The sequence below is a fragment of the Nerophis lumbriciformis genome, linkage group LG36 (genome assembly GCF_033978685.3).
Source record: "Nerophis lumbriciformis linkage group LG36, RoL_Nlum_v2.1, whole genome shotgun sequence".
Classification (NCBI taxonomy): Eukaryota; Metazoa; Chordata; class Actinopteri; order Syngnathiformes; family Syngnathidae; genus Nerophis; species Nerophis lumbriciformis.
In genome coordinates, this window is record NC_084583.2 from 10,026,875 (window position 1) to 10,047,707 (window position 20,833).

Sequence of the window (20,833 nt, forward strand, 5' to 3'; positions counted from 1 at the left end):
GTAGCTTTGATGCTGGAATTCAGACTTGTTTTGTGTGTCTTCAGTCTAATGAGCGGTGTATTTGTATGCCTGCCTGCTACAGTGTATGTCTCCAGGAAATGGCATTGAACCCTCTGTGCAACATGACATATCCACTGTCAGAGGTGGGTAGAGTAGCCAGAAATTGTACTCAAGTAAGAGTATTGTTACTTTAGAGATGTATTACTCAAGTAAAAGTAAGGAGTAGTCACCCAAATATTTACTTGAGTAAAAGTAAAAAGTATGTTGTGAAAAACTACTCAAGTACTGAGTAACTGATGAGTAACCTGTTTGTTTAATGATGACGGCAACAAATAATGCACACAGACATAAAAATAGCAATGAGCAAATTCAGAGCCCGGAATATCTCTTAAGCAACTAAAACAATAATATATATTAAAAAATAATACATTAACATAAAAAAAGTTAAGGCAAATTGAGCCACAATAACTTAACGCTTGTTGTTTGCCAAACAACTGGTGAGAAGCACTGATGTATACAAGTCATTGAAGAATACAAATGATAATAAATAATAATAATAATAAATCAATAAAAAATGGTGAGAAGCACTGATGTATACAAGTCATTAAAGAATACAAATAATAAATAATAATAAATAAATATCAACTGGTGAGAAACACTGATGTATACAAGTCATTAAAGAATACAAATAATAATAAATAATAATACATCAATAAAATCTGGTGAGAAGCACTGATATATACAAGTCATTAAAGAATACAAATAATAAATAATAATAATAAATAAATAAAAACTGGTGAGAAACACTGATGTATACAAGTCATTAAAGAATACAAATAATAAATAATAATAAATAAATATCAACTGGTGAGAAACACTGATGTATACAAGTCATTAAAGAATACAAATAATAATAAATAATAATACATCAATAAAAACTGGTGAGAAGCACTGATATATACAAGTCATTAAAGAATACAAATAATAAATAATAATAATAAATAAATAAAAACTGGTGAGAAGCACTGATGTATACAAGTCATTAAAGAATACAAATAATAAATAATAATAAATAAATATCAACTGGTGAGAAACACTGATGTATACAAGTCATTAAAGAATACAAATAATAATAAATAATAATAAATCAATAAAAACTGGTGAGAAGCACTGATATATACAAGTCATTAAAGAATACAAATAATAATAAATAATAATAAATCAATAAAAACTGGTGAGAAGCACTGATGTATACAAGTCATTAAAGAATACAAATAATAATAATAAATAGATAAAAACTGGTGAGAAGCACTAATATATAAAAGTCATTAAAGAATACAAATAATAATAAATAATAATAAATCAATAAAAACTGGTGAGAAGCACTGATGTATACAAGTCATTAAAGAATACAAATAATAATAAATAATAATAAATCAATAAAAACTGGTGAGAAGCACTGATGTATACAAGTCATTAAATAATCCATCCATCCATCCATCCATCTTCTTCCGCTTATCCGAGGTCGGGTCGCGGGGGCAGCAGCCTAAGCAGGGAAGCCCAGACTTCCCTCTCCCCAGCCACTTCGTCCAGCTCCTCCCGGGGGATCCCGAGGCGTTCCCAGGCCAGCCGGGAGACATAGTCTTCCCAACGTGTCCTGGGTCTTCCTCGTGGCCTCCTACCGGTCGGACATGCCCTAAACACCTCCTTAGGGAGGCGCTCGGGTGGCATCCTGACCAGATGCCCGAACCACCTCATCTGGCTCCTCTCGATGTGGAGGAGCAGCGGCTTTACTTTGAGCTCCCCCCGGATGACAGAGCTTCTCACCCTATCTCTAAGGGAGAGCCCCGCCACCCGGCGGAGGAAACTCATTTCGGCCGCTTGTACCCGTGATCTTGTCCTTTCGGTCATAACCCAAAGCTCTTGACCATAGGTGAGGATGGGAACGTAGATCGACCGGTAAATTGAGAGCTTTGCCTTCCGGCTCAGCTCCTTCTTCACCACAACGGATCGATACAGCGTCCGCATTACTGAAGACGCCGCACCGATCCGCCTGTCGATCTCACGATCCACTCTTCCCTCACTCGTGAACAAGACTCCGAGGTACTTGAACTCCTCCACTTGGGGCAAGATCTCCTCCCCAACCCGGAGATGGCACTCCACCCTTTTCCGGGCGAGAACCATGGACTCGGACTTGGAGGTGCTGATTCTCATCCCAGTCGCTTCACACTCAGCTGCGAACCGATCCAGTGAGAGCTGAAGATCCTGGCCAGATGAAGCCATCAGGACCAAATCATCTGCAAAAAGCAGAGACCTAATCCTGCAGCCACCAAACCGGATCCCCTCAACGCCTTGACTGCGCCTAGAAATTCTGTCCATAAAAGTTATGAACAGAATCGGTGACAAAGGGCAGCCTTGGCGGAGTCCAACCCTCACTGGAAACGTGTCCGACTTACTGCCGGCAATGCGAACCAAGCTCTGGCACTGATCATACAGGGAGCGGACCGCCACAATCAGACAGTCCGAAACCCCATACTCTCTGAGCACTCCCCACAGGACTTCCCGAGGGACACGGTCGAATGCCTTCTCCAAGTCCACAAAGCACATGTAGACTGGTTGGGCAAACTCCCATGCACCCTCAAGGACCCTGCCGAGAGTATAGAGCTGGTCCACAGTTCCACGACCAGGACGAAAACCACACTGTTCCTCCTGAATCCGAGGTTCGACTATCCGGCGTAGCCTCCTCTCCAGTACACCTGAATAGACCTTACCGGGAAGGCTGAGGAGTGTGATCCCACGATAGTTAGAACACACCCTCCGGTTCCCCTTTTTAAAGAGAGGAACCACCACCCCGGTCTGCCAATCCAGAGGTACTGCCCCCGATGTCCACGCGATGCTGCAGAGTCTTGTCAACCAAGACAGCCCTACAGCATCCAGAGCCTTAAGGAACTCCGGGCGGATCTCATCCACCCCCGGGGCCTTGCCACCGAGGAGCTTTTTAACTACCTCAGCAACCTCAGCCCCAGAAATAGGAGAGCCCACCACAGATTCCTCAGGCACTGCTTCCTCATAGGAAGACGTGTTGGTGGGATTGAGGAGGTCTTCGAAGTATTCCCTCCACCGATCCACAACTTCCGCAGTCGAGGTCAGCAGAACACCATTCGCACTATACACGGTGTTGGCACTGCACTGCTTCCCCTTCCTGAGGCGGTGGATGGTGGTCCAGAATCGCTTCGAAGCCGTCCGGAAGTCGTTTTCCATGGCTTCCCCGAACTCCTCCCATGTCCGAGTTTTTGCCTCCGCGACCGCTGAAGCCGCACACCGCTTGGCCTGTCGGTACCTGTCCGCTGCCTCAGGAGTCCCATGAGCCAAAAGAACCCGATAGGACTCCTTCTTCAGCTTGACGGCATCCCTCACCGCCGGTGTCCACCAACGGGTTCTAGGATTACCGCCACGACAAGCACCAACTACCTTGCGGCCACAGCTCCAATCAGCCGCCTCGACAATAGAGGTGCGGAACATGGTCCACTCGGACTCAATGTCCAGCACCTCCCTCGTGACATGTTCAAAGTTCTTCCGGAGGTGGGAATTGAAACTCTCTCTGACAGGAGACTCTGCCAGACGTTCCCAGCAAACCCTCACAATGCGTTTGGGCCTGCCAGGTCTGTCCGGCATCCTCCCCCACCATCGCAGCCAACTCACCACCAGGTGGTGATCGGTAGAAAGCTCCGCCCCTCTCTTCACCCGAGTGTCCAAAACATGAGGCCGCAAATCCGATGACACAACTACAAAGTCGATCATAGAACTGCGGCCTAGGGTGTCCTGGTGCCAAGTGCACATATGGACACCCTTATGCTTGAACATGGTGTTCGTTATGGACAACCCGTGACGGGCACAAAAGTCCAATAACAAAACACCACTTGGGTTCAGATCCGGGCGGCCATTCTTCCCAATCACGCCTCTCCAGGTTTCACTGTCGTTGCCAATATGAGCGTTGAAGTCCCCCAGTAGAACGAGGGAATCACCCGGGGGAGCACTCTCAAGTACTCCCTCGAGTGAATCCAAAAAGGGTGGGTACTCTGAGCTGCTGTTTGGCGCGTAAGCGCAAACCACAGTCAGGACCCGTTCCCCCACCCGAAGGCGGAGGGAAGCTACCCTCTCGTCCACCGGGTTGAACTCCAACGTACAGGCTCTGAGCCGGGGGGCAACAAGAATTGCCACCCCAGCCCGTCGCCTCTCACTGCTGGCAACGCCAGAGTGGAAGAGAGTCCAGCCCCTCTCGAGAGAACTGGTTCCAGAGCCCTTGCTGTGCGTCGAGGTGAGTCCGACTATATCCAACCGGAACTTCTCTACCTCGCGCACTAGCTCAGGCTCCTTCCCCCCCAGCGAGGTGACGTTCCACGTCCCAAGAGCTAGCTTCTGTAGCCGAGGATCGGACCGCCAAGTGCCCTGCCTTCGGCTACCGCCCAGCTCACATCGCACCCGACCTCTATGGCCCCTGCTATGGGTGGTGAGCCCATTGGAGGGGGGACCCACGTTGCCTCTTCGGGCTGTGCCCGGCCGGGCCCCATGGGGACAGGCCCGGCCACCAGGCGCTCGCCATCGTGCCCCAACTCCGGGCCTGGCTCCGGAGGGGGGCCCCGGTGACCCGCGTCCGGGCGAGGGAAATTTGAGTCTCGGTTCTTGCATTTCCATAGAAGTCTAATAATATCTAATAATAAATAGATAAAAACTGGTGAGAAGCACTGATGTATAAAAGTCATTAAAGAATACAAATAATAATAAATAATAATAAATCAATAAAAACTGGTGAGAAGCACTGATGTATACAAGTCATTAAATAATACAAATAATAATAATAAATAGATAAAAACTGGTGAGAAGCACTGATGTATAAAAGTCATTAAAGAATACAAATAATAATAAATAATAATAAATCAATAAAAACTGGTGAGAAGCACTGATGTACACAAGTTATTAAATAATGCAAATAATAAATAATAATAATAAATAAAAACTGATGAGAAGCACTGATGTATACAAGTCATTAAAGAATACAAATAATAAATTTTAATAAATAAATATCAACTGGTGAGAAACACTGATGTATACAAGTCATTAAAGAATACAAATAATAATAAATAATAATACATCAATAAAAACTGGTGAGAAGCACTGATATATACAAGTCATTAAAGAATACAAATAATAAATAATAATAATAAATAAATAAAAACTGGTGAGAAACACTGATGTATACAAGTCATTAAAGAATACAAATAATAAATAATAAATAAATATCAACTGGTGAGAAACACTGATGTATACAAGTCATTAAAGAATACAAATAATAATAAATAATAATAAATCAATAAAAACTGGTGAGAAGCACTGATGTATACAAGTCATTAAAGAATACAAATAATAATAAATAATAATAAATCAATAAAAACTGGTGAGAAGCACTGATGTATACAAGTCATTAAAGAATACAAATAATAATAATAAATAGATAAAAACTGGTGAGAAGCACTAATATATAAAAGTCATTAAAGAATACAAATAATAATAAATAATAATAAATCAATAAAAACTGGTGAGAAGCACTGATGTATACAAGTCATTAAAGAATACAAATAATAATAAATAATAATAAATCAATAAAAACTGGTGAGAAGCACTGATGTATACAAGTCATTAAATAATTCAAATAATAATAATAAATAGATAAAAACTGGTGAGAAGCACTGATGTATAAAAGTCATTAAAGAATACAAATAATAATAAATAATAATAAATCAATAAAAACTGGTGAGAAGCACTGATGTATACAAGTCATTAAATAATACAAATAATAATAATAAATGGATAAAAACTGGTGAGGAGCACTGATGTATAAAAGTCATTAAAGAATACAAATAATAATAAATAATAATAAATCAATAAAAACTGGTGAGAAGCACTGATGTACACAAGTTATTAAATAATGCAAATAATAAATAATAATAATAAATAAAAACTGATGAGAAGCACTGATGTATACAAGTCATTAAAGAATACAAATAATAAATAATAATAATAATAATAGATAAAAACTGGTGAGAAGCACTGATGTATACAAGTCATTAAAGAATACAAATAATAAATAATAATAATAATAAATAAATAAAAACTGGTGAGAAGCACTGATGTATACAAGTCATTAAAGAATACAAATAATAAATAATAATAATGAATAAATAAAAACTGGTGAGAAGCACTGATGAATACAAGTCATTAAAGAATACAAATAATAAATAATAATAAATAAATATCAACTGGTGAGAAGCACTGATGTATACAAGTAATCAAATAACGTTGCTGTATCACCCAGCCCTACTGCTAGAGCACCTCTTCTCTGTAAAGGGGAGCAAACATTGTCCTACGCCAGGGGCCCCAAATTTGGCCCACTGAGTCGTTCCGTTTGGCTGCCAAAGGCTGGCCTTCCAGAAAGTCATCCATATTCATACTGACCTCCTTCAAGCTCACAAACATGTCCGCTAGGCTAATGTCACCTTCTATTAAACATTTCATTTGGAAGTATGAGCCTCGGCTTGGTTCAAATCACAGTTCTTTGGCCCATTGGCACATTTTCACTTTGGCCCTTGGAGACGAGGGAGGGAAGTGTGGGCATCCCTGACTAGATATGAGAACATTATCACCAAGTTGCTCCAAGCTTTCAGTAAATCACTCCAAAAGTGGGAAGTGAAACCTTGAAGAGTGGCTATGTTGCTATGTTGCTATGTTGCTATGTTGCTACCATCTGTCAAGGGAGGCTGAAGTCCTCCTGGAGGGAGGCCAGTGTGTCATCACCTCAAATGACACCAACTACTATGTTGCTACCATCTGACCAGGGAGGTTTAAGTCCTCCTGGATGGAGGCCAGTGTGTCATCACCTCAAATGACACCAACAACTATGTTGCTATGTTGCTACCATCTGAACAGGGAGGTTTAAGTCCTCCTGGATGGAGGCCAGTGTGTCATCACCTCAAATGACACCAACTACTATGTTGCTACATTGCTACCATCTGTCAAGGGAGGCTGAAGTCCTCCTGGAGGGAGGCCAGTGTGTCATCACCTCAAATGACACCAACTACTATGTTGCTACCATCTGACCAGGGAGGTTTAAGTCCTCCTGGATGGAGGCCAGTGTGTCATCACCTCAAATGACACCAACTACTATGTTGCTACGTTGCTACCATCTGTCAAGGGAGGCTGAAGTCCTCCTGGAGGGAGGCCAGTGTGTCATCACCTCAAATGACACCAACTACTATGTTGCTACCATCTGACCAGGGAGGTTTAAGTCCTCCTGGATGGAGGCCAGTGTGTCATCACCTCAAATGACACCAACAACTATGTTGCCATGTTGCTACCATCTGAACAGGGAGGTTTAAGTCCTCCTGGATGGAGGCCAGTGTGTCATCACCTCAAATGACACCAACTACTATGTTGCTACCATCTGACCAGGGAGGTTTAAGTCCTCCTGGATGGAGGCCAGTGTGTCATCACCTCAAATGACACCAACTACTATGTTGCTATGCTGCTACCATCTGCCCAGAGAGGCTGAAGTCCTCCTGGAGGGAGGCCAGTGTGTCATTACCTCAAATGACACCAACAACTATGTTGCCATGTTGCTACCATCAGAACAGGGAGGTTTAAGTCCTCCTGGATGGAGGCCAGTGTGTCATCACCTCAAATGACACCAACTACTATGTTGCTATGCTGCTACCATCTGCCCAGAGAGGCTGAAGTTCTCCTGGAGGGAGGCCAGTGTGTCATCACCTCAAATGACACCAACTACTATGTTGCTATGTTGCTACCATCTGACCAGGGAGACTGAAGTCCTACAGGATGGAGGCCAGTGTGTCTTTATCTCAAATGACACCAACTACTATGTTGCTATGTTGCTACCATCTGACCAGGGAGGCTGAAGTCCTCCTGGAGGGAGGCCAGTGTGTCATCACCTCAAATGACACCAACTACTATGTTGCTACGTTGCTACCATCTGACCAGGGAGGCTGAAGTCCTACAGGATGGAGGCCAGTGTGTCATTACCTCAAATGACACCAACTACTATGATGCCATGTTGTTACCATCTGACCAGGGAGGCTTAAGTCCTCCTGGATGGGGGCCAGTGTGTCATTACCTCAAATGACACCAACTACTATGTTTCTACGTTGCTACCATCTAACCAGGGAGGCTGAAGTCCTCCTGGAGGGAAGCCAGTGTGTCATCACCTCAAATGACACCAACTACTATGTTGCTACCATCTGACCAGGGAGGTTTAAGTCCTCCTGGATGGAGGCCAGTGTGTCATCACCTCAAATGACACCAACAACTATGTTGCCATGTTGCTACCATCTGAACAGGGAGGTTTAAGTCCTCCTGGATGGGGGCCAGTGTGTCATCACCTCAAATGACACCAACTACTATGTTGCTATGCTGCTACCATCTGCCCAGAGAGGCTGAAGTCCTCCTGAAGGGAGGCCAGTGTGTCATTACCTCAAATGACACCAACTACTATGTTGCTATGTTGCTACCATCTGACCAGGGGGACTGAAGTCCTAAAGGATGGAGGCCAGTGTGTCTTTATCTCAAATGACACCAACTACTATGTTGCTATGTTGCTACCATCTGACCAGGGAGGCTGAAGTCCTCCTGGAGGGAGGCCAGTGTGTCATCACCTCAAATGACACCAACTACTATGTTGCTAAGTTGCTACCATCTGACCAGGGAGGCTGAAGTCCTACAGGATGGAGGCCAGTTTGTCATTACCTCAAATGACACCAACTACTATGATGCCATGTTGTTACCATCTGACCAGGGAGGCTTAAGTCCTCCTGGATGGGGGCCAGTGTGTCATTACCTCAAATGACACCAACTACTATGTTGCTACGTTGCTACCATCTAACCAGGGAGGCTGAAGTCCTCCTGGAGGGAAGCCAGTGTGTCATCACCTCAAATGACACCAACTACTATGTTGCTACCATCTGACCAGGGAGGTTTAAGTCCTCCTGGATGGAGGCCAGTGTGTCATCACCTCAAATGACACCAACAACTATGTTGCCATGTTGCTACCATCTGAACAGGGAGGTTTAAGTCCTCCTGGATGGGGGCCAGTGTGTCATCACCTCAAATGACACCAACTACTATGTTGCTATGTTGCTACCATCTGACCAGGGAGGCTGAAGTCCTCCTGGAGGGAGGCCAGTGTGTCATCACCTCAAATGACACCAACTACTATGTTGCTACGTTGCTACCATCTGACCAGGGAGGCTGAAGTCCTACAGGATGGAGGCCAGTGTGTCATTACCTCAAATGACACCAACTACTATGATGCCATGTTGTTACCATCTGACCAGGGAGGCTTAAGTCCTCCTGGATGGGGGCCAGTGTGTCATTACCTCAAATGACACCAACTACTATGTTGCTACGTTGCTACCATCTAACCAGGGAGGCCGAAGTCCTCCTGGATGGAGGCCAGTGTGTCATTACCTCAAATGACACCAACAACTATGTTGCTACCATCTGACCAGGGAGGCTGAAGTCCTCCTGGAGGGAGGCCAGTGTGTCATCACCTCAAATGACACCAACTACTATGTTGCTACCATCTGACCAGGGAGGCTGAAGTCCTACAGGATGGAGGCCAGTGTGTCATTACCTCAAATGACACCAACTACTATGATGCCATGTTGCTACCATCTGACCAGGGAGGCTTAAGTCCTCCTGGATGGGGGCCAGTGTGTCATTACCTCAAATGACACCAACTACTATGATGCCATGTTGCTACCATCTGACCAGGGAGGCTTAAGTCCTCCTGGATGGGGGCCAGTGTGTCATTACCTCAAATGACACCAACTACTATGATGCCATGTTCCTACCATCTGACCAGGGAGGCTTAAGTCCTCCTGGATGGGGGCCAGTGTGTCATTACCTCAAATGACACCAACTACTATGTTGCTACCATCTGACCAGGGAGACTGAAGTCCTAAAGGATGGAGGCCAGTGTGTCTTTATCTCAAATGACACCAACTACTATGTTGCTATGTTGCTACCATCTGACCAGGGAGGCTGAAGTCCTCCTGGAGGGAGGCCAGTGTGTCATCACCTCAAATGACACCAACTACTAAGTTGCTACCATCTGACCAGGGAGGCTGAAGTCCTACAGGATGGAGGCCAGTGTGTCATTACCTCAAATGACACCAACTACTATGATGCCATGTTGTTACCATCTGACCAGGGAGGCTTAAGTCCTCCTGGATGGGGGCCAGTGTGTCATTACCTCAAATGACACCAACTACTATGTTGCTACGTTGCTACCATCTAACCAGGGAGGCTGAAGTCCTCCTGGAGGGAAGCCAGTGTGTCATCACCTCAAATGACACCAACTACTATGTTGCTACCATCTGACCAGGGAGGTTTAAGTCCTCCTGGATGGAGGCCAGTGTGTCATCACCTCAAATGACACCAACAACTATGTTGCCATGTTGCTACCATCTGAACAGGGAGGTTTAAGTCCTCCTGGATGGGGGCCAGTGTGTCATCACCTCAAATGACACCAACTACTATGTTGCTATGCTGCTACCATCTGCCCAGAGAGGCTGAAGTCCTCCTGAAGGGAGGCCAGTGTGTCATTACCTCAAATGACACCAACTACTATGTTGCTATGTTGCTACCATCTGACCAGGGAGACTGAAGTCCTAAAGGATGGAGGCCAGTGTGTCTTTATCTCAAATGACACCAACTACTATGTTGCTATGTTGCTACCATCTGACCAGGGAGGCTGAAGTCCTCCTGGAGGGAGGCCAGTGTGTCATCACCTCAAATGACACCAACTACTAAGTTGCTACCATCTGACCAGGGAGGCTGAAGTCCTACAGGATGGAGGCCAGTTTGTCATTACCTCAAATGACACCAACTACTATGATGCCATGTTGTTACCATCTGACCAGGGAGGCTTAAGTCCTCCTGGATGGGGGCCAGTGTGTCATTACCTCAAATGACACCAACTACTATGTTGCTACGTTGCTACCATCTAACCAGGGAGGCTGAAGTCCTCCTGGAGGGAAGCCAGTGTGTCATCACCTCAAATGACACCAACTACTATGTTGCTACCATCTGACCAGGGAGGTTTAAGTCCTCCTGGATGGAGGCCAGTGTGTCATCACCTCAAATGACACCAACAACTATGTTGCCATGTTGCTACCATCTGACCAGGGAGGCTGAAGTCCTCCTGGAGGGAGGCCAGTGTGTCATCACCTCAAATGACACCAACTACTATGTTGCTACGTTGCTACCATCTGACCAGGGAGGCTGAAGTCCTACAGGATGGAGGCCAGTGTGTCATTACCTCAAATGACACCAACTACTATGATGCCATGTTGTTACCATCTGACCAGGGAGGCTTAAGTCCTCCTGGATGGGGGCCAGTGTGTCATTACCTCAAATGACACCAACTACTATGTTGCTACGTTGCTACCATCTAACCAGGGAGGCTGAAGTCCTCCTGGATGGAGGCCAGTGTGTCATTACCTCAAATGACACCAACAACTATGTTGCTACCATCTGACCAGGGAGGCTGAAGTCCTCCTGGAGGGAGGCCAGTGTGTCATCACCTCAAATGACACCAACTACTATGTTGCTACCATCTGACCAGGGAGGCTGAAGTCCTACAGGATGGAGGCCAGTGTGTCATTACCTCAAATGACACCAACTACTATGATGCCATGTTGCTACCATCTGACCAGGGAGGCTTAAGTCCTCCTGGATGGGGGCCAGTGTGTCATTACCTAAAATGACACCAACTACTATGTTGCTATGTTGCTACCATCTGACCAGGGAGGCTGAAGTCCTCCTGGAGGGAAGCCAGTGTGTCATTACCTCAAATGACACCAACTACTATGTTGCTATGTTGCTACCATCTGACCAGGGAGGTTTAGGAGTGTGTCATTACCTCAAATGACACCAACTACTATGTTGCCATGTTGCTACCATCTGACCAGGTAGGTTTAAGTCCTCCTGGATGGAGGCCAGTGTGTCATTACCTCAAATGACACCAACTACTATGTTGCTATGTTGCTACCATCTGACCAGGGAGGCTGAAGTCCTACAGGATGGAGGCCAGTGTGTCATTACCTCAAATGACACCAACTACTATGATGCCATGTTCCTACCATCTGACCAGGGAGGCTTAAGTCCTCCTGGATGGGGCCCGTGTGTCATTACCTCAAATGACACCAACTACTATGTTGCTACGTTGCTACCATCTGACCATGGAGGTTTAAGTCCTCCTGGAGGAAGTCCAGTGTGTCTTTACTTCAAATGACACCAACTACTATCATGCCATGTTGCTACCATCTGATCAGGGTGGCTGAAGTCCTCCTGGATGGAGGCCAGTGTGTCATTACCTCAAATGACACCAACTACTATGTTGCTACCATCTGACCAGGGAGGCTGAAGTCCTCCTGGAGGGAGTCCAGTGTGTCTTTACCTCAAATGACACCAACTACTATGTTGCTATGTTGCTAACATCTGACCAGGGAGGCTGAAGTCCTCCTGTCGGGAGGCCAGTGTGTCATTACCTCAAATGAGCATGTTGCTACCATCTGACCAGGGAGGCTGGAGTCCTCCTGTAGGGAGGCCAGTGTGTCATTACCTCAAATGACACCAACTACTATGTTGCTATGTTGCTACCATCTGACAAGGGAGGCTGAAGTCCTCCTGGAGGGAGTCCAGTGTGTCATTACCTCAAATGACACCAACTACTATGTTGCTACCATCTGACCAGGGAGGCTGAAGTCCTCCTGGATGGAGGCCAATGTGTCATTACCTTCAATGACACCAACTACTATGTTGCCATGTTGTTACCATTTGACCAGGAAGGTTTAAGTCCTCCTGGATGAAGGCCAGTGTGTCATTACCTCAAATGACACCAACTACTATGTTGCTATGTTGCTAGCATCTGACCAGGGAGGCTGAAGTCCTCCTGGAGGGAGGCCAGTGTGTCATCACCTCAAATGACACCAACTACTATGTTGCTATGTTGCTATGTTGCTACCATCTGACCAGGGAGGCTGAAGTCCTCCTTGATGGAGGCCAGTGTGTCATTACCTTCAAGGACACCAACTACTATGTTGCCATGTTGTTACCATTTGACCAGGAAGGTTTAAGTCCTCCTGGATGGAGGCCAGTGTGTCAGTATGTAATTTCCTCAAATGACACCAACTACTATGTTGCTATGTTGCTACCATCTGACCAGGGACATTTAAGTCCTCCTGGATGGAGGCCAGTGCGTCATTACCTCAAATGACACCAACTACTATGATGCCATGTTGCTACCATCTGACCAGGGAGGTTTAAGTCCTCCTGGAGGGAGGCCAGTGTGTCGTTACCTCAAATGACACCAACTACTATGTTGCTACCATCTGACCAGAGAGGCTGAAGTCCTCCTGGAGGGAAGCCAGTGTGTCATTACCTCAAATGACACCAACTACTATGTTGCTACCATCTGACCAGGGAGGTTGAAGTCCTCCTGGAGGGAGGCCAGTGTGTCATCACCTCAAATGACACCAACTACTATATTGCTATGTTGCTACCATCTGACCAGGGAGGCTGAAGTCCTCTTGGTGGGAGGCCAGTGTGTCATCACCTCAAATGACACCAACTACTATGTTGCTATGTTGCTACCATCTGACCAGAGAGGCTGAAGTCCTCCTGGAGAGAAGCCAGTGTGTCATTACCTCAGATGACACCAACTACTATGTTGCTACCATCTGACCAGGGAGGCTGAAGTCCTCCTGGAGGGAGGCCAGTGTGTCATCACCTCAAATGACACCAACTACTATATTGCTATGTTGCTACCATCTGACCAGGGAGGCTGAAGTCCTCTTGGAGGGAGGCCAGTGTGTCATCACCTCAAATGACACCAACTACTATGTTGCTATGTTGCTACCATCTGACCAGAGAGGCTGAAGTCCTCCTGGAGGGAAGCCAGTGTGTCATTACCTCAAATGACACCAACTACTATGTTGCTACCATCTGACCAGGGAGGTTGAAGTCCTCCTGGAGGGAGGCCAGTGTGTCATCACCTCAAATGACACCAACTACTATGTTGCTATGTTGCTACCATCTGACCAGAGAGGCTGAAGTCCTCCTGGAGAGAAGCCAGTGTGTCATTACCTCAGATGACACCAACTACTATGTTGCTACCATCTGACCAGGGAGGCTGAAGTCCTCCTGGAGGGAGGCCAGTGTGTCATCACTTCAAATGACACCAACTACTATATTGCTATGTTGCTACCATCTGACCAGGGAGGCTGAAGTCCTCTTGGAGGGAGGCCAGTGTGTCATCACCTCAAATGACACCAACTACTATGTTGCCATGTTGCTACCATCTGACCAGGGAGGCTGAAGTCCTCCTGGAGGGATTCCAGTGTGTCTTTACCTCAAATGACACCAACTACTATGTTGCTACCATCTGACCAGGGAGGCTGAAGTCCTACAGGATGGAGGCCAGTGCGTCATTACCTCAAATTACACCAACTACTATGATGCCATGTTGCTACCATCTGATCAGGGAGGTTTAAGTCCTCCTGGATGGAGGCCAGTGCGTCATTAACTCAAATGACACCAACTACTATGATGCCATGTTGCTACCATCTGATCAGGGAGGCTGAAGTCCTCCTGGAGGGAGGCCAGTGTGTCATTACCTCAAATGACACCAACTACTATGTTGCCATGTTGCTACCATCTGACCAGGGAGGCTGAAGTCCTCCTGGAGGGATTCCAGTGTGTCTTTACCTCAAATGACACCAACTACTATGTTGCTATGTTGCTACCATCAGACCAGAGAGGCTGAAGTCCTCCTGTCGGGAGGCCAGTGTGTCATTACCTCAAATGAGCATGTTGCTACCATCTGACCAGGGAGGCTGGAGTCCTCCTGTAGGGAGGCCAGTGTGTCATCACCTCGAATGACACCAACTACTATGTTGCTATGTTGCTACCATCTGACCAGGGAGGCTGAAGTCCTACAGGATGGAGGCCAGTGTGTCATTACCTCAAATGACACCAACTACTATGATGCCATGTTGCTACCATCTGATCAGGGAGGCTGAAGTCCTACAGGATGGAGGCCAGTGTGTCATTACCTCAAATGACACCAACTACTATGATGCCATGTTGCTACCATCTGATCAGGGAGGTTTAAGTTCTCCTGGATGGAGGCCAGTGCGTCATTACCTCAAATGACACTAACTACTATGATGTCATGTTGCTACCATCTGACCAGGGAGACTGAAGTCCTCCTGGAGGGAGTCCAGTTCGTCTTTACCTCAAATAACACCAACTACTATGTTGCTACCATCTAACCAGGGAGGCTGAAGTCCTCCTGGAGCAAGTCCAGTGTGTCTTTACCTCAAATGACACCAACTACTATGTTGCTATGTTGCTACCATCTGACCAGGGAGATTTAGGAGTGTGTCATTGCCTCAAATGACACCAACTACTATGTTGCTACCATCTGACCAGGTAGGTTTAAGTCCTCCTGAAGGAGGCCAGTGTCCCATTACCTCAAATGACACCAACTACTATGTTGCTACCATCTGACCAGGTAGGTTTAAGTCCTCCTGGATGGAGGCCAGTGTGTCATTACCTCAAATGACACCAACTACTATGTTGCTATTTTACTACCATCTGACCAGGTAGGTTTAAGAGTGTGTCGTTACCTCAAATGACACCAACTACTATGTTGCTATGTTGCTACCATCTGACCAGGTAGGTTTAAGTCCTTCTGGATGGAGGCCAGTGTGTCATTACCTCAAATGACACCAACTACTATGTTGCTATGTTGCTAGTATCTGACCAGGGAGGTTTCGGAGTGTGTCATTACCTCAAATGACACCAAAAAAACATGCATGCTACCTTTTTGCTCGATTGCTTCCTCCACTCCACTCCTCCACCACCAGAGCGGCCTCAAGAAAATCATCCAATTTGCTTCATAGCAGGCGAGGACGCCCAGGAAGGAAATGTTCTGTTTCATCTTCTTGTTGGTGCATCCCCCGAGTGCACTATTTAAAATATCCCTAGCAGGGATGTTCTTGTGTGGAGACTAATACTTGACTTTATTTACAACATCCCTAGCAGGGATAATCTTGACTAATACTGGCTTCACTTTTCCATCCTGTGGTTTGTTCTTGCTGGCTTACAGCAAGAAACAAGCTGCTCCCTTCAAGTCCTCACTTATGTTATCTTTCAGCCTTTTAAGAGCCTTTCTATTTAGAATGAGCTAGAAGTTGTTTTAGTATGGACGCATTTTGGCGTAAAAAGTAAAAAGTAAAGATAAAGGTGACGTTATAACACTGAAACACCCTCAGGAAGAGGTGCTTTAAGACATGGCTAGCTAGGTAGCGGCTAACATCCATCCACAGTGTTTTATCTACTTCTAAATCACTAATTCTTGTCTCCATGGCGACAAATAAAGTAAGTTTCTTACAAGTAGAGGAGAGGAATAGCTAAACATGCTTCACTACACACCGTAGGAGGATACAGTAGCTCACCAGCGTCAAAATGTAAACAAATGCCAAGGGTGGATCTACACCTGATGTCCACTGTAATGATACCAAGTACAAGAGCGTTGGGTTTATAAAGTCAGAAAATACGTCCCTGGACACATGAGGACTTTGAATATGACCAATGTATGATCCTGTAACTACTTGGTATCGGATCCATACCTAAATGTGTGGTATCATCCAAAACTAATGTAAAGTATCAAAGAAGAGAAGAATAAGTGATTATTACATTTTCACAAAAGTGTAAATAGAACATGTTAAAACAGAAAACAGTGTGACACCTACCCTTTACATCAGTATTTCTTAACCATATTATTATTAATTTATTAGGTATTATATTTTATTGTATGATCCTGTAACTACTTGGTATCGGATCCATACCTAAATGTGGGGACATTGTTGATTGTCATGTCATGTTCGGATGTACATTGTGCACGCCGTCTTTGCTCCACAGTAAGTCTTTGCTGTCGTCCAGCATTCTGTTTTTGTTTAGTCCGTTTTGTCAGTTTTAGTTTCGTTCTGCATAGCCTTCCCTGAGCTTCAATGCCTTTTCTTAGGGGCACTAACCTTTTGTTTATTTTTGGTTTAAGCATTAGACACCTTTTTTACCTGCACCCTGCCTCCCGCTGTTTCCAACATCTACAAAGCAATTAGCTACCGGTTGCCACCTACTGATATGGAAGAGTGTTACACGGTTACTCTGCCGAGCTCTAGACAGCACCGACACTCAACAACAACACATCGTTTGCAGACTATAATTACTGGTTTACAAAAAAATATTTGTATAACTAGTCATTTAGACTAGGTCAGTTAGAATAATACATAATGTTGGTTATAGAGAAAATTCTAACATTTTATCAAACATATCGAAATTCAATGATTTGGTAAAATTGCAAACATCTAAAATGATGCACAAAGCAAACTATAACCTGCTAGCCAAGAATGGATAACAATTCTTCTCAACTAAAGAGGAGAAATATAACCTTAGAGAAAAATCTAACTTAAAACATGTGTATGCACGTACAACACTTAAAACCTTTAGTATATCAGTATGTGCAATTAGATTATGGAATGGATTAACCAAACAATGTACTAACATGATCCAGTTTAAGAAACTGTTCAAACTGTACAAAGTACTAGGAAGAATAATTTTGATAAGCATCTTGAACATTATTGAAAAATGAGATCTGATTATGTGAATTACGACTTATAAACAACTATTTATACATGAGAACTGTAATAATGATGTATGTATTTAACTTACAAGTTGAGAAAAGGTAGTGAACAAACAAAAATGAGTATGGGATTAAATAAGATCTGCTTCTTCCTACTCTTCTTAGACATGTTATGAAATATGTGATGTATCATGTTGGAAGTAAATATGAAACCTGTTCTCCATCCATCCATCCATCCATTTTCTACCGCTTTGTCCCTTTCGGGGTAGCGGGGGGTGCTGGAGTCTATCTCAGCTGCATTCGGGCGGAAGGCGGTGTACACCCTGGACAAGTCACCACCTCATCACAGGGCCAACACAGATAGACAGACAACATTCACGCTCACATTCACACACTTAGGACCATTTAGTGTTGCCAATCAACCTATCCCCAGGTGCATGTCTTTGGAGGTGGGAGGGGCCTATCTCCAGGTGTATGTCTTTGGAGGTGGGAGGAAGCCGGAGTACCCGGAGGGAACCCACGCAGTCACGGGGAGAACCTGCAAACTCCACACAGAAAGATCCCGAGCCCGGGATTGGACTCAAGACCTTCGTATTGTGGGGCACATGCACCAACCCCTGTGTCACTGTGCTGCCCTGAAACCTGTTCTAAGTAAATATAAACCATCAGCATCAACACGGTCACCTCTACAACCACAAAGACTGAAGACCTGAGCAAGGCTGCAGGTTTGAGGGCATCCTCCACGCTTCGAGGAGATCTTTCAGTAAAATAAATGAATAGTTTTTGTAGAATGAATACTAAAATGCACGATAGCCCGTGTGTGAATTGTTGACATTTTGCTGTTGTTGAAACCAATGACCTTCTGCAACTCTTGCACTACATTTCAATGTCCACAAACTCCCAAAGCCAGGCTGTAGTCCAGCCTAGGACTGTACTAAAAACCATTGCCAGGAGTCTGAACAAGCAACATGACTGCAGAGAAAAGTTCTATTAAATCTGTTGCTTTCCCTCCAGATGATGTCATCTCCCCCGTGGCCCCGCCCCTTCTCTACCTGGTAGAAGGCTCTGAGGTGTCGATTCAAAATGGAGAAGTTCTGGATGCGTTGCATGCAGTCGTCTGTCTGGCTGTCATGCAGCCTCTCCACCCTGGGGTTGGGGTCTCTGGGACACACAAACACAGCTTGGTCAAACATCTCCCACCCCTGATGGAAACATCTGCATTCAGCTTGCTCAAACATCTCCCACCCCTGATGGAAACCTCTGCATGCAGCTTGGTCAAACATCTCCCACCCCTGATGGAAACATCTGCATTCAGCTTGCTCAAACATCTCCCACCCCTGATGGAAACATCTGCATACAGCTTGGTCAAACATCTCCCACCCCTGATGGAAACCTCTGCATGCAGCTTGGTCAAACATCTCCCACCCCTGATGGAAACATCTGCATTCAGCTTGCTCAAACATCTCCCACCCCTGATGGAAACATCTGCATACAGCTTGGTCAAACATCTCCCACCCCTGATGGAAACATCTGCATACAGCTTGGTCAAACATCTCCCACCCCTGATGGAAACATCTGCATACAGCTTGGTCAAACATCTCCCACCCCTGATGGAAACATCTGTATGCAGCTTGGTCAAACATCTCCCACCCATGAAGGAAACCTCTGCATACAGCTTGGTCAAACATCTCCCACCCCTGAAGGAAACATCTGCATACAGCTTGGTCAAACATCTCCCACCCCTAAAGGAAACCTCTGCATGCAGCTTGGTCAAACATCTCCCACCCCTGAAAGAAACCTCTGCATGCAGCTTGGTCAAACATCTCCCACCCCTGATGGAAACATCTGCATTCAGCTTGCTCAAACATCTCCCACCCCTGATGGAAACATCTGCATACAGCTTGGTCAAACATCTCCCACCCCTGATGGAAACATCTGTATGCAGCTTGGTCAAACATCTCCCACCCATGAAGGAAACCTCTGCATACAGCTTGGTCAAACATCTCCCACCCCTGAAGGAAACATCTGCATACAGCTTGGTCAAACATCTCCCACCCCTGAAAGAAACCTCTGCATGCAGCTTGGTCAAACATCTCCCACCCCTGATGGAAACCTCTGCATGCAGCTTGGTCAAACATCTCCCACCCCTGATGGAAACATCTGCATTCAGCTTGCTCAAACATCTCCCACCCCTGATGGAAACATCTGCATACAGCTTGGTCAAACATCTCCCACCCCTGATGGAAACATCTGCATACAGCTTGGTCAAACATCTCCCACCCCTGATGGAAACATCTGCATACAGCTTGGTCAAACATCTCCCACCCCTGATGGAAACATCTGTATGCAGCTTGGTCAAACATCTCCCACCCATGAAGGAAACCTCTGCATACAGCTTGGTCAAACATCTCCCACCCCTGAAGGAAACATCTGCATACAGCTTGGTCAAACATCTCCCACCCCTAAAGGAAACCTCTGCATGCAGCTTGGTCAAACATCTCCCACCCCTGAAAGAAACCTCTGCATGCAGCTTGGTCAAACATCTCCCACCCCTGATGGAAACATCTGCATTCAGCTTGCTCAAACATCTCCCACCCCTGATGGAAACATCTGCATACAGCTTGGTCAAACATCTCCCACCCCTGATGGAAACATCTGTATGCAGCTTGGTCAAACATCTCCCACCCATGAAGGAAACCTCTGCATACAGCTTGGTCAAACATCTCCCACCCCTGAAGGAAACATCTGCATACAGCTTGGTCAAACATCTCCCACCCCTGAAAGAAACCTCTGCATGCAGCTTGGTCAAACATCTCCCACCCCTGATGGAAACCTCTGCATGCAGCTTGGTCAAACATCTCCCACCCCTGATGGAAACATCTGCATACAGCTTGGTCAAACATCTCCCACCCCTGAAGGAAACATCTGCATACAGCTTGGTCAAACATCTCCCACCCCTAAAGGAAACCTCTGCATGCAGCTTGGTCAAACATCTCCCACCCCTGAAAGAAACCTCTGCATGCAGCTTGGTCAAACATCTCCCACCCCTGATGG

General features: G+C 45.6%; 1 protein-coding gene across 3 annotated transcripts in view; it reads right to left on the reverse strand.

Annotated features, from left to right (window-relative positions):
- ccdc88b (coiled-coil domain containing 88B) overlaps nt 1–20,833 on the reverse strand; it is a 231,135-nt gene that overhangs the window by 200,403 nt on the left and 9,899 nt on the right. For all 3 annotated transcript variants that reach the window (XM_061930450.2, XM_061930449.2, XM_072912467.1), the window contains exon 3: nt 18,832–18,940. In XM_061930450.2, coding sequence (XP_061786434.1) covers nt 18,832–18,940 — 109 coding nt within the window. The remainder of the gene's footprint in view (nt 1–18,831; nt 18,941–20,833) is intronic.